Source organism: Parasteatoda tepidariorum, chromosome 6, assembly GCF_043381705.1.
Source record: "Parasteatoda tepidariorum isolate YZ-2023 chromosome 6, CAS_Ptep_4.0, whole genome shotgun sequence".
Classification (NCBI taxonomy): Eukaryota; Metazoa; Arthropoda; class Arachnida; order Araneae; family Theridiidae; genus Parasteatoda; species Parasteatoda tepidariorum.
The window spans coordinates 31,560,333-31,575,287 of NC_092209.1; the positions used below are offsets into that span (position 1 = coordinate 31,560,333).

A 14,955-nucleotide genomic window follows, 5' to 3' on the forward strand; every position below is an offset into this window, starting at 1 on the left:
TATATATATATATATATATATATATATATATATATATGCGCTTAAAAATAGAGAATATTTTCTGTTCTCAGTATACAACTATTGCTTTTTAAACACGAAAGTTATGATTCTGCTTTTGTTTCTGGAACGCGGCCATGTGGGGGAAATTCCGAAACTTGACGTAACGAAATTTTCAACTTTAAGTTCCGAAACTGCGTTTCAAATCAAACAATTAACTAAATCTTGATAATATCTGGAGGTGTTCTAAAATGGCCGCCAAAGTACAGACTTCGAACAAGTTAAAAAGAAAAAAAATGAAAATTAGTAAGGTAAGAAATCGATTTAATCTTCCCATTAATCATGTACTGGCATGATTTCGGGCGAACTATTCACGATCCAGGCGCGTTCCGTCTTAATGTGAAAATTATGATGATGAAGCCGTTTAACTCTTTTGGAGTGTGTCACACGCCTGTTCGTGAGTCAAAAAATATTGCTCTACCATAAAACAATTTTTTTTATTGCTTTTTTTTTACCATTCGTGACTCATTGTGGTTGTTGTGGTGTTACGAATCCATCTATAACGGGATCACCTTTTATTCTTTTTTGTTGTATATAATGTTTTGTTTGAATTGAGTAATTTTTTATTGTGTTGATGATGAAATGATTAGTTATTAATTGTTCCGCTTGTAGGGATGATTTATTAATTGTTTTAATGATTAGTTTATTTGAGTAATGTGTTAATTATGTCTTTGTGCATCATAAAAAGATAATTTTCTTCTTAGCGTTCTCAAAATCTTTACACAATTACGCGAATGATCTGTAATAAACAAAGAAGGTATAAATATATTTTCAACTGTCATCAGCACAGAAAAAAAATAAATTCAAAGCGGTAATTTTCTATGAACTAATATTTAACTCTTATTTAATAATATTTACCACTAATATTTATTTATCCCCTGTTTTTGATATTATTCATTGCATTTGGTACGTTTTTGATAAAAATTATTCGAAATTAAAGACTTAAAATAAAATGATTATTTTTTTATTATAATATCAAGTAGTAGTCATCACCCTTTAGTGCCCGAGGGCAGCGGGCAGCAATAAATAGGCTAACACGTCTGCTAATATAGATACATAAATTCAGTAGTAGAGGAAGATAACAATTAATTTTAGAAAAAATTTTACGAAATTTTGTAATTTTATTAATTTTGCAAAATTTTTATTTAAATGTCATTCTTGAAACATATGAAGTAAACCACTTTTACAACTACTTGCATAACGGGCTAAAAGTTTGAAAACGACTTTGTAATTAAGTTTTGTGATGTATAATTCAAATAAAATCCCTCATGTTAGTATTTTCACTTGCTTTTGCATAAGATTTCAATAATGTCGAATGACTGAAAAGCCCTTGTTTTACTTGCATTGATTTGCTTCAAAAAAAGCAGCAAAGCACAAAAGCAGATTTTTCTGACAGCTGTTCAAAAATAAAGCTATGCAATCTGAAGGTTAATGTTAATTATCCGTCCTGTTCTTTATAAATCATCAAAAAAATTAATACGTCAATTTTTTATAAGTATCAGCGACGACTTTGATGTTCAGAATTATCGTCTGAAATAATAGTCTATCTTTTTTAATTTTATTTTCTAACTATTTTTTTTACTGAATAAGATATTTCATGAGGCCTTTAATTTTGTGCGAGATATTGAGAAGATATTTAGTCTGAGATATTCAGTGGGCAACTAGTGACCCGCGAGCCACGTGTTGCAGACCCATTAATATGAAGTAATCGAAAAATCACATGAAATTTTGAAATTACCTAATTACGCAGCATTTCATAATAAATGTATTGAGTTACCATTTAAAAATTAAACAGTAAATAAGTCTTATTCACTTTTATGTTTAATTTCATGCAAAAATTTGTATTGAATTTTATATAAAACTTTTATATTTAAGTTTATGTAAAATTTTTGTATTTAATTTCATGTAAAACTGTATCTGATCAACATATTTAATTTAAATACTGAATACAAAATAATGATTTAAAAATTTTGAGAGCAATATTAGAAATTCAGTTTTTGCACTATTGCTACTTATTATCGTTGGAGAAAACGCATGACGAGTTTTTACAATAAACAAAAATGAACTGAGAATTTTAAAAACAAAGTTTTGGAAAAAGTTACTCAGATAACCGATTAAAATGGTTTGATTTAAATTTTTTCCCAATAAAATTGGGTAATAAATCCGTGAAATCAAATCTGGGTATAAACAATAAAACATTTTCTTATATTTTCATAGAATAATTTTAAATTTTGATTTAACAATTGGTTTGTCATCGCGGAAAAAAATAACTATAGATCAGTGTTTCCCAAACTTGTGACTTTAGTGTACCCTTTCTAAATTTTTCGCAACGCTGTGAACCACTAATAAAAAAATTAATGTATTTTGTACTATAAAAAAAAATTACACAAAAGGCTGTTGACACCACTAATTATTAATTGTTAACTCTGTAAAACATAGCTAATAGAAAAATACGTAATGGAAAATTTTCATGGCTAGCATTGCAAGATATTTCGCATAAGAACGCGTACCGTGTTGTTTCTAATTTTTTCTTGATATAGATCGTAGTGTTCATACTAATGTATATTAATTAAAACTCCCTAATCAGCAATAAATTATTATGCAGTTTTCACTTTAAATTATTACACTACTTAAAGACTTATTAATTATTAAAAAATATTTAAAAACCGTTAATAGTTTAATTCTTTATTTCGATCTTTGTATTTTTATTTATGTTCAATAATTGTAATCCCGCAGTTAAGCAATAAATTATTACGTACGATTTGATTTAGATTATTACAATGCATTAAACAAATTACTTTACCTAGGAAATATTTTCAAATTACTTTTAACTTATTTTTTTATTCATATCTTTATATTAATATTTATATAAAATAAAAAATATTCAAATCATCAATAAATCATTTTGTAAGACTAAGTTTAGATTATATTATTGCAAAGCATCTAACCACTCTGTGAGACCTAATGCCTTTATAAAGTTTAAAAAGTTATTTAAATTAAAACATATTAAATCGTATATGGTTTAATATGTTTTAATTTAAATTCCACATAACTTTTAATTATCAATTAAAAGTTATGTGGAATTCACTTTGAAAACAAATAACAATGCATTAAGCAAATTATTTTACCTAGGTAATATTTTCAAATTATTTTTAACTTATTTCTTTATTTAGATCTTTATAACTTAAAATCAAGCTCTTCTTTTCGTCCTATCTACATCAGTTTCTTAGTTTTCCTGCATTGCTACTGTCATAGCGAGGTAAATGGTTTTACACGGTCGGTTTTTCGCAGTTACAACAATAGCAAATTCATACACACTGTATCGTTTTTCTCTTATTACTTGACATATTATTACCGTTTATTATTATTATTACGTACATTTTAACTTTTTTTAAAATATAAATTTACGAATTTATGTTAATTTTATTTAAAAATTTACATTAACATGCTTTTCGCCATTGTTCTTGAATGGATAAATTTTTCACTTTATTTTATTTTTGTTTTTTCTGAATTAATTTACTTTAATACTTCTATTAAATATCTAAAGTAGAAGAATAACAAATCGTGAACTTTTTATCTAAAATACTTGAATTAAATATTGATTTCAACTCAATTAAAATCATGCAAATAGTTTTATTATGAATTACATTTGTAATATGTAATTTTTACGAAAGTGTATGCTATGCGAAAAACTATTTCTTGTATAAAACTTTTAATGTAGTATGTCATATATGATTACTTAATAATCTATTTCATAAAAAAAAAAATTTAACAAAATATTTTAAAAAATAGCATTGGGAGCATCCTTGTTGAATCCTAAACTATAGATTTATGTATCTATGAGAACTTTGTTTTTAAAGATATTTCAATTATTTAAATTTAAAAAACTATTATTTTTTTATAGTTTAAACTGTTTATAGCTTAAGGTATAGAAGTAAAATTCAGTAATACTTTATTCATTTTCAAGTTTCAATAATTTTTACTCGAACGAGTCGTTTTCTTTAGGACTGTAATTTAAAACCGCAAATGCATTTTGTGAAAATAATCATACTTTTTCAGAGTAATAACACTGTAAATACCAATGACATTTTTATTAGAATTTATTCCAATTTTGATCTAATGTAGATAGTAAGTTACCTAATGTACTATAGTTATCTAATGTAGATTCCTACTAGCCAGTTATTTTATCACCAATTTATCTTATTTTTTATTAAACTTGAAAAAAATACGAATTATTATTTGCTTAATATAAAAATTTGTTCATAACATTTGAAAAATTCTAAAGAATTTTTAAATTTTCATTTCAGAATTCCACCATACATTGCAGTAGAAAGTCGTGCCCGGCATTAGATTGCTGGCCAGAACATCAAATCAAAGATCCTGAAGATTGTTGCGCTAGATGTAAAAGTCCCGAAGAAAAGAAGGCTATTTGCATGCACGATGGAAAAGTTCTAGAAGTAAGTTTTAAAAAATTCTGAGAAGCAGTTTTACTAACAATTCCGACTATCTTTAAAAATCTCACTCTAGAAAATTCTAGTGGAGGAATGTTTTAAGTGATATTTTAATGAATTTATAAATATCCTAAAAATAACAACATCAGGAAACTGGTCTTTTTCATAATATTTGGCAAAGCTAACACATACGCACAGCTAACCGCTACATACGGTTAAATAAATAAAAAATGTAAGCTTTTTTTAATGTCACTCGGTAATTTTTCCCACTAATCTCTTCAATTATCAAAATTTCCCCTTATATATATATTATTTCTTTATTNATATATAAAACTAAAAATATATATATATAAAACTGAATATATATATATAAAAACTATATATATATAAAACTGGAAAACTATTTAAATAACATGTAAATTATTTATTTTAATGTTTTTAATCATTGCACCCAAATGAAACATATATTTAAGTCAATTCAGATGCAATGTTACTGCACTTGTATGAACTGTTTCTTATATTGTTGGACTGCTTCTTATATTGAACTGTTTCTTATATTGAACTGTTTCTTATATTGGATTGTTTCTTATATTGTATGAACTGTTTCTTATATTGTATGAACTGTTTCTTATACTTGTATGAACTGTTTCTTATATTGAACTGTTTCTTATATTGTATGAACTGTTTCTTATACTTGTATGAACTGTTTCTTATATTTTCTTACAGGATGGTTACAGGTGGCAGTTGGAAAAATGCAAACACTGCATGTGCAGGGATGGTCAGGTAGATTGTGTTGTGGAACCATGCGAAACTCAAATTACATGCCCAGCAGGACACACACTTAAAACACGGCCAGGAGATTGTTGTCCGTCCTGCGTTGAAGGTACAAAAATATTAAAAGGAACATTTGGTGTTTTTATTCGTATGGTTGTAATACCCTCCCTTTAAAGTATCCGGCTAAGTACGACACATTTTTTAAACAGCTTTAATTTAAAAAAAAGTAAACTTTTGAATGCATATTTACAAAATCAAAAAATATTTTTTCGAAATAAGGACAAGTTTAAGCAAAAAACTACAAATTTTACATGTCCGGCTAACACTTCTACAACAAATTGTAATGCATAAATGTCAAAATATTTTTTTCTAGATCAATAATATGGTTTCTCTTGTTTTGAAATAAAATCTTTAAATAATTTCAAACGTACAATGAAACTAAATATAGTATTTAAGAATGATTTTTTAAAAGAAAAAAATTTAAACACTCTTACATAAAACATAATAAAAATAATGAAATCGCACTTAGACCTCAGTTTTTAGCTCAAAACATAACTAATATATTCATAATCTACACGCAATATTTTAAAGAATTCTGTAATAAAATTTTTCTTTTGTAATGTCTGTTAGTGCAAAAAGATTTTCTCAAAAACAAAGTTTTTCCGACATTTAAAGAAAAGAACGTAATTGCAGAAAAAATACTAAAATAATTTATTTTGTATTAATAAATATATTTAGAAACAATAACCCTGATTTTCAATTTAAATAAACTTAAAATCAAATGAACAAAAGTTCAAATATAGACGATAAAAAAAATTAAACTTTCGTGGAAATTACCAATTTTTATCCAGTGTGTTCTTAAGAATACTTTTTTTTTGCAATCTAATTATTTTTTCTGATTAATATTAAAATAACTTCTGCATCTGGCTTGCACCGACCACAGTGATGATGTGAAATATTCTCAGTGGCAGACGGATCATGGGTTAGAATCCCCTTGCAGTTAGACTAACCGTGGGAGGTCTTCGTGGTTTTCCTCTCCATATAACGCAGATGCTGGTTAGCTCCATCAAAAAGTTCTCCACGAGTGTAAATTTCTCCCAATACTTTATCTAGGAGTTCCCTTGTCTTCTGGATTAGGTTCAAAATTACAAGGCTATGGAGTTGAACATTAGTAGTCGTAAGCCCAAAAATTGGGTCCCCTGTTCAACGACGGTTATAAAAATAAAATAAAATATAAAAATAACAAAAATGGTGACTCCATAGCCGAGTGATACAGCCATCCTATTAATCACTCTGAAGCCTGAAGGTAGTGGGTTCGAACCCCGTCGTTACCCTTTTTCTGCCCCTATCTAATTTGTGCTTTCTTTTATTATGTTTATAAGCCGTACTTTGTATGGAACACATAATCCTGTTTAAGAATGGAATTAAATATGTATATATATATATATATATAGATATATTGTGTGTATAATATAATATGTGTATATATATTTTATAGATGATGGTGTTTGCACAGTATTTGGTGATCCCCACTATCGAACGTTTGATGGAAAAATTTTCAACTATCAAGGATCGTGTAAATATGTCCTGAGCAAAGATTGCATTAACCGATCATTTTCCGTTGAAGTTTTAAATGAAGCTCGCTTCTCCAAGTCATTCTCGTGGACAAAATCAGTTACTATAAAGGTCAGTATCTCGAACTTGTTGAATGTGTCTTTGGAATAACATGAGAGCTATAATTAAATTTTCCTGTCTGCAATTTACTAATATTTTTTCAAAAAAATATCGAAAATTAAAACACACATATATATATATTGGATATGTGTTTTTTATTATAAATGGAGCTGACTTCTTTTTTGCAGTAAAATCCTTTAATTTTAATAGATTATTTTAATGATCTAAAATTTTCTTTCTTTATAGGTAAATGGAACGAAAATAAGGCTCGGTCAATACATGAAAATACATGTAAATCACAAGCCTGTAAAATTACCTTATATAGAATTGGGAGTGTTAACAGTTTTTCAAGAAGATCGCAATGTTCTGGTTCGAACTAATCTTGGTACGCTTTAAACTTTCTATTTTTAGTTTTTTTAAGATTTTCTTTGTAGAATTTTTTTAATGATAAATAATGCATCATCAAATTAAATAACAATAAATATTTATGAAAATAATCTTTTTAATGGATTTATCTTTACATATCTTTATTACTATATAATCCTTAATTATTTAATAATTAAATAATTAATGAAACATGGGGAAAGAAGCAAAAAGGGCAATTGTCATTACGGGGTCCAAACTTCCAACCTCTCTCTTGACCTAACTATTGAGATCGAAAAAAGTCATGCTTGTTCACAATAAGTATTTGGTTTCATAACTTAAAAGTCATCTGCACAAATATCGTCTATCATTTTTTGAACTATTTAGATTGCATATCAGTGTTCGAAAATCCATCATTAAATAAGAAGTTATTCAAGTACTCGTTTTTTTTTTTTTTTTTTTTTTTTTTTTTTTTTTTTTTTTTTTNTTTTTTTTTTTTTTTCTTGCCGTGTATACTTGAGTGTTCAACTGATATTAATTAAATTGCGTCTATTTAAAAAATCATGCACATTTATTATGCATGGCTTTTTGAATTTAAATAACCTTCTTTCTAGAACATTTAAATTAAATGTTATTTTCTCTGATTTTTTCTGCCAAAGGTATGAAAGTTTTGTGGGATGGCAACAGCTATTTGGAGGTATCTGTGCCATCTTTTTACAAGGACACACTTTGTGGACTGTGCGGAAATTACAACGGGGATGAAAAGGATGACTTTAAAACGAAGAATGGAAGACTAGTGAGAACTGCCGAAGACTTTGGAAATTCATGGAGAGTAAGTTCTTTTTACTAGCAGATAATTTATTATTAGTATTTACTTACTTAATGTAAATTTAGAACATTCTGCTTATTGCTGTAGAAATTACCGGAGTTTGTTCTTTTTACTGACATAAATTTATTATTTGCTTAGTTTTTGTAAATTTATAACATTCTGTCGAAGATTTTTGAACTTCCTGAAAAGTAGGTTTCCTTTACATACATAATTAATTTATAATTTACTTGAAAAGTAGGTTCTTTTTACTTACATAAATAATTTATAATTTACTTGAAAAGTAGGTTCCTTTTACTTACATAATTAATTTATAATTTATTTGAAAAGTGGGTTCCCTTTACACTTATAATTCATTTATAATTTACTTGAAAAGTAAGTTCCCTTTACTTACATAATTCATTTATAATTTACTTGAAAAGTAAGTTCCCCTTGCTTAGATAATTAATGTATAATTTTCTTACAAATTAGGTTCACTTTACATACATAATTAATTTATAATTTACTTGAAAAGTAGGTTCCCTTTACTTACATAATTCCCTTATAATTTACTTAGCATATATAAATTTAACACTCATGAATCTGTAAGCTCCTTCAATTTAAAACTATCATAAAAAGTGGCAATATGAACCCTCTATCTTCTACCATCACTCCAGCCGATTTCCATTTTAGTTGTCTCAAACAGCATTAGCCATCTCGATCTCACTATCTTTGAATTCCCACACTGCTCAGGTACTTTTTCTGATTATTTAATCATCTTGTACGTGGTCTATTTCTTTTTCCTTCTGGCGCTTGAAAAGTTAATTTTTGTTACCTGGTTATCATTGCCATATTTATAGGCACGACTAATCTATCTCATTTGTTGGATTTCAATAATTTGTATTTAATTTTCTGAATTTATTGTGTGACTAAAAGTTGTGTTTTATTCTCCTCACATTATTCTCCTTTACTGCCCCAAGATTTCTTCTCAAGATCTTTCGTTCAAATATATATGTAAACCATTTTCTTCTGATTTATTCATTGTCCAGCGGTCACTTTCATATAAAACTATTGATCTTACTAAGGTCTTATATCGATTTATTTTTGTTTCCTGGCTCAAGTAGTTTGGGTTCGAACTGTCCTGTTAGTCCAAAATAGCATCTATTAGCCATATTTAATCTGTTTTTAATATCTGTTTTAATGCTAATATTGTTTACTATCCATTAATGTCATTGTTGAACCATCTATACGTATAGTAATGCGAGTCTCCTTAACATATCCGTGTCCAACAGTTCATTTTTAGGAAGGATTCTAAAAGGGCATCATAAGCTAAAAGGATATTTTTTGCTATTAATTGTTTTGACGTGTTATTTTCATTTAAATTTCATGAAGAAAACGTATCAAGCGTACTGTTAATAGTCTTTTATTTCTTTAAAAAAGAAATTGACTCGAATTTTTCACATTGTCCAGAAAAAAATTGCCATCTTTAACTATGGAATGAGAAATTGCTCTGACACGCTGGCGTGTCAGCCGGTTGATTAGAGATTTCCATGTTAGCTACTGTTTAGATTGCAAGAGGGTAGATGTGCTGTTAGTAATAACCCACCACCGTTCCACTCTTCTCAACCGTAGATTTTCTAGCTCTCAACCGATTTTCAACCGTAGATTTTCTAGCTCTTGAACCATCTAATGCATTACATTACAGTGGGTACCGAAACACTAAGACAAGATCGAAAGTGCAGTCGGATCAGACATCCGGAATTTAGCATAGTGTATCAAACCCCAGTCCGAACTGAACATGCGAATCGAAATCCACCACATCGACTGAGTGGCTTTGATACGGAATGTCACTACAGTACCAGCAGAGCCGTGATGCCTCAGGTTATAGAGCGTTCGCCTTCCAATGAGGTGAACCGGGTTCGAATCCCCCCGATGGCTGTCGATACGAATCCGCATTCGGCTTGCACCGACCACTATGCTGACGTGAAATATCCTCAGTGGTAGACGAATCATGAGTTAGAGTCTCTTTACCGTCAGGCTAACCGTGGGAGGTTATCGTGGTCTTCCTTTCCATGTAACGCAAATGAGGGTTAGTTCCATCAAAAAGTCCTCCACAAAGGCAAATGTCTTCCAATGCTTGATCCAGGAGTTTCCTTGTCTTCTAGATTGGGTTCAAAACTACAAAGCTATGAAATTGAACATTAGTAGTTGTAAACCCAAAAATTGGATCGGCTGTTCAACGACGATTATAAAAATATAAAATAAAATAGTACTACCAATAATTTGCCTTCTCGAAATGTCCTTGATCAATAAAGATACCAAAAAAAGTTATATATCATTTCTAATTTCATATCTATAAATGAAAAACATGTACAAGGATGGAATAAATAACAAATATTTTGTTACTTGCAGGTTGGAAAAATGAAACGCTGTATCATGTCACAACCTACATCTACAAACACCTCGAGATACTTGAGTCCTGATGCTCGTGTAAGAATCATTAGAGAATGTAATGTCCTCAAATCATCTGTATTCAAACCTTGTCATAAGACTGTCAGTGCTGTTGACTATTACAAGTAAGTTATGCACATATTGTCTGTTATACTGATCATTTGATCTTTTTGTCTCAAAATAAACTAAGTTTCAGTTTTCGTCTTATTAAAATATATTTGTATTAAAATTTATAAAAAGAAAAGCATTCAGCAAAATAGGACCTACTTATAACGATTCCATGTTTAACGAGCTTCTGAATTATTGAGGAAAATTGTATCTTTTGTTTGGTATAATTTTATTGAAAATTAATCATTAAGCACCTTGATCCATTAAGACAAATTTGCATACGATTACAAGCTCACCGGTGACAGCTGCCAGTACTGGTGACCGGTGACCATCAGAGCATCAAGCAATGCGGACTCATAGGCACAAAGGTTCGAACCACGCACAACAAGGGAACCTTAAATATTTTCTAGGATCACTTTAAATAATTGAGATTCATTTTGAAATCAAGAGGGAAGATAACATAGCGATAATTTTGAGATTCCTCCGTGTAAAAATACCTCATCAATGACTCCATGCTAAGTCTACAAAGAAATTTTTATTTGGTCTCTTTTCGGTAAATTTTGGCTCTAAGCCAAACACAAATTCTTACCCATTTGTCGTAACTTTCTTAGTACTGTAGACAAACCTTCTGGTGTTGTTTTAGATTAATTATTTCAACACTTCTAACAATAATTTGACATCGAACGAGCTAATGATGGCGGATTTTAAATTTAACGTAAACATATGAGTTATAAATATCCTGTTTCATGTATCATGCCTTTTTTTCAACTATTTCAGGTCTTGTTTCTTGGATGCTGGGGAGTGCCGACCTAGGGACAGATGCTACTGTCAATCACTGACGGCATACGCACGACAGTGTACCCGAGCCGGCTTAGAATTAGGGAACTGGAGGACAACAACAGGATGCGATGGTAAAAAAATAGCTTTTTTTTAAATTTTAACTGATAAAAACGTATTTTGAACGATGTATTAAACCGTTCTCATGTTGTGAAGATAAATAATACAATAATGGGACAATTTTCCTAAAATCACCTCCGACAGTCTTTGTTCAAATAACTCGATTTTTAATAATTCTTAGAAATTTAAATTATTTAAAAAAAATTAGAAACTGGCTGTCATAGACAAGTTTTGAGTTACCTCCGTAACACTCAGTTTTTAATTTATAGAACAAGTAAAATATTAATAATAATTAAATTACGTTATAAGAACTATCAAACAACACAAAACAAGTTTTTGTGAGCCATAAAATAAAACAGGAAAACACATCCTATCTATCGGAAAAGTCCGTAAGAGACATTTGAATTTACCCCGCATCTAAAGGTAGCATTAACATGAAGAAGAAAAAATCTATCACATTGCATGTGTTACCATACTACAAAATTCATAGCCGTTTCGATTTTTTTCCCCTTTAGAACAAGAACAATTATTATTTTGAATTTTATAACGTTTTCTGAAGCTTAAGAATCCATGAGATCATATCCATTATCTAGTACCAGGCACGTACTTTGTATTTAAAAAGCTTTTAATCACTTTCCTTTGTATTCTGTAATCAGAAGCTCTTAATCACTTTTCCTATGATCAAAAGTTCTTTAATATTTCATATTTTCCAAACAAAAGCTTCAGACCACTTTCATTTGTATCCTTTAATCAAAACCTCACAATCGCTTTCTTTAGAATCCTGTGACCAAAAGCTCCAAAACACTTCGTATTCTCGAATCAAAAGCTCTTATTAGTTCTCTGTATTCTGTGATCAAAACCTCTCAATCACTTCGTATTCTCTTATGGACCTCAATCACTTTCTTTCGTAAACTTTTGATCTTTAGCAATGTTATATTTCATAATAAATCGTAATGCAGATTTGAAACTTTTTAGGTATGCGTTGTGGCAACGGTCAGCAGTACATGAATTGCGCCCCAACGTGCCGCAGGACGTGCAAAAAGCCAAAAAGAGACAAGTCTTGCAGAAAGCATTGTCGTCCAGGCTGTTACTGTCCTCCTGGTACAGTGTGGCATAGAAAGCAATGCATACCTGTGGATGATTGCCCTTCCTAGAGAAAACAGTCTATGGCTTCAGACTGCTTCTGTGAAGTAGTTAGTTACGTCATTTAACTACAAAATTAGAAACTGAATCGCTGGACGAGCAACGCCCGAACTCTTCAACAAAAAAACATATATTTTCCTCAGTTTTATATTTTAAATCGAACTGTTTGAGCAGGAAAATATGCTAGATATCGACTGTATCTCGAAATTATATGATGGTATAGAAACAGAACTGAAATTTTGTTGCTTTCTCATCAGTAGCAACGATGGCATAAGTATGATAGTATACGAATTAATTATGCGAGAGAACGGAACAATATGTCTCACTCTGCGTTTCATTTGACTTTTTTTCATACCTGGTCTAAACGTAATGTTAGCGGAAATTGAAAATGCATTGCTTGGCACTGTTTCAGTACATCATGTGTTGTGTTGATTGAAAATCGTGTTAAGTTGCACTTAAAAATGATTTAAGAAAGCTGTCAAACATTTAAGTGTGATTGTCTTTTCATATTTAAGTGTAGAAAAAGTGTGCATTCATATTTTCTGTAGGATGTAAGCCTAACATCATAGTTTTACACAACTTACACTCTGTTGTAGTTGTATCAATTAAAGATTCTGCTAAATTGCAATTAAAAGTTTTAAAAAAAATTAACTTTTTATATTTAAGTGCAGGAAAAATTGGATTTATATTTTTTTTGTTGGAAATAAGCTTTTGCATTTCACAGTTTATGCAACTTGCAAACTTTTGTTGCAGTACAGATAGAAGATTATGTTGAGCAGAGATTTAAAATAACTGTCATAAATTATTACAATTATTAATAAATATACATATATAATAAATATACAATTAATAAATATACAATTATAATTCTATATCAAAGTATAAAAAAAACTTCGCGTTCATATATATTTTTTTAGGAAATGAGCTATAATTAAAGTAGTTAGCGATCGAACTGAAACAGATTGAAACTTCAATCTTAAAATCGATTGAAGTTTGTATCAATGAGAAATTTAGAATAACTCTCAATTATTATGTCATCTTTTTTAAAGTTTAAAAAAATAAGCGTTAACATATATATATATATATATATATCTTTTCTGAGTCCATAAAAAAAAGATATGTTNATATAGGAAATAAGCTATAATTAGATTAAAATTGAATTGAAATAGATTGAAACTTCAATCTCAAATTAGGTTAAAGCCTGTGTTAAGTAGAAGTTTTTAATAAAAATTTAATCATTACGATTGTTGGGAAGTTAAATTGAGTCTCAATTAAAAAAAAATAATTTAAAAAGCTGTCAATTATTATCTTGAGAAATGCACTTTTTTTATGTACATATTTATGACTGAGTCAAAAAAAATAGTGCGTTTTTATTTTATTTAGTAAATAATCTACAATTACTCTTTATATAATTCTTATACAAAATAACGAAACTAATAAGATTTTTGCTGAGATATTTTCTTACCCTCAAGACTGTTTCAATCTTTAAAAAAAAAAAACGCACTTAAAAAGATAATGAATGAAGTTTATAAAAAAAGTCTTCGTTCGCATTGGAATTTCAATAAGCGATTTTAAGTTTTGTTTTTCAGTAAAGTAAGGCCGATTACGATACTTTTTTGAGTAACAAATAATTTTTAAACAATACTATAATAATTGTGCGATTTTGCCAATTTTGAAACGTATCTGAAATAAAATTTGAATGTCAATTTTTTTTCTCGCTGTACATTAGAAGTCTTAAAAGCTTTGAATTATTAAGAGTTGATTATAATTTATAATTAAAAAACAAATAAATGTAACATTTTCTATACAGTTATATAATTCCTTTTTTAGCAAATAACTATGTAACTTCATGAAGGTAGATAAATCAGTAAATAAAAGGGGAAAAAATCATTTTTTCACCCCTTCTTGAAAAACAAAAACTATACACATATGCACGTGAGCTAGTGCTTAAGTAGGTAACAAACAATATGCCTTATAGAGTTTAATTTATTTCATTCTTCTTTTTTTCTTTTTTTTTTACAGTCCTTTTCTAGTAAGCGAGCATATTTTTTAAGAAGACTTATGAATCATTACGTGAAGAAAAAAACTTTTTTTTGGACTTGATAAAATGAAAAATATTATCTAGTTCAGCGGTTTCCAAAAGGTGTTCCGAGAGTTAAGAACTTATTTTTTCAACTATGATTTTCAAAACTTGGTATTAAATTTAAATCCAATATTTATCCATTATTTATT

General features: G+C 28.8%; 1 protein-coding gene across 1 annotated transcript in view; it reads left to right on the forward strand.

Annotated features, from left to right (window-relative positions):
* Nucleotides 1–13,809, forward strand: part of LOC107448655 (BMP-binding endothelial regulator protein) — a 153,212-nt gene extending 139,403 nt beyond the window's left edge. The window contains exons 9-16 of the mRNA XM_016063957.3: nucleotides 4,365–4,514; nucleotides 5,235–5,391; nucleotides 6,781–6,968; nucleotides 7,203–7,341; nucleotides 7,979–8,151; nucleotides 10,537–10,700; nucleotides 11,461–11,594; nucleotides 12,556–13,809. Coding sequence (XP_015919443.1) covers nucleotides 4,365–4,514; nucleotides 5,235–5,391; nucleotides 6,781–6,968; nucleotides 7,203–7,341; nucleotides 7,979–8,151; nucleotides 10,537–10,700; nucleotides 11,461–11,594; nucleotides 12,556–12,734 — 1,284 coding nt within the window. The 3' untranslated portion in view covers nucleotides 12,735–13,809. The remainder of the gene's footprint in view (nucleotides 1–4,364; nucleotides 4,515–5,234; nucleotides 5,392–6,780; nucleotides 6,969–7,202; nucleotides 7,342–7,978; nucleotides 8,152–10,536; nucleotides 10,701–11,460; nucleotides 11,595–12,555) is intronic.
* The last annotated feature ends 1,146 nt before the right edge of the window (nucleotides 13,810–14,955 follow it).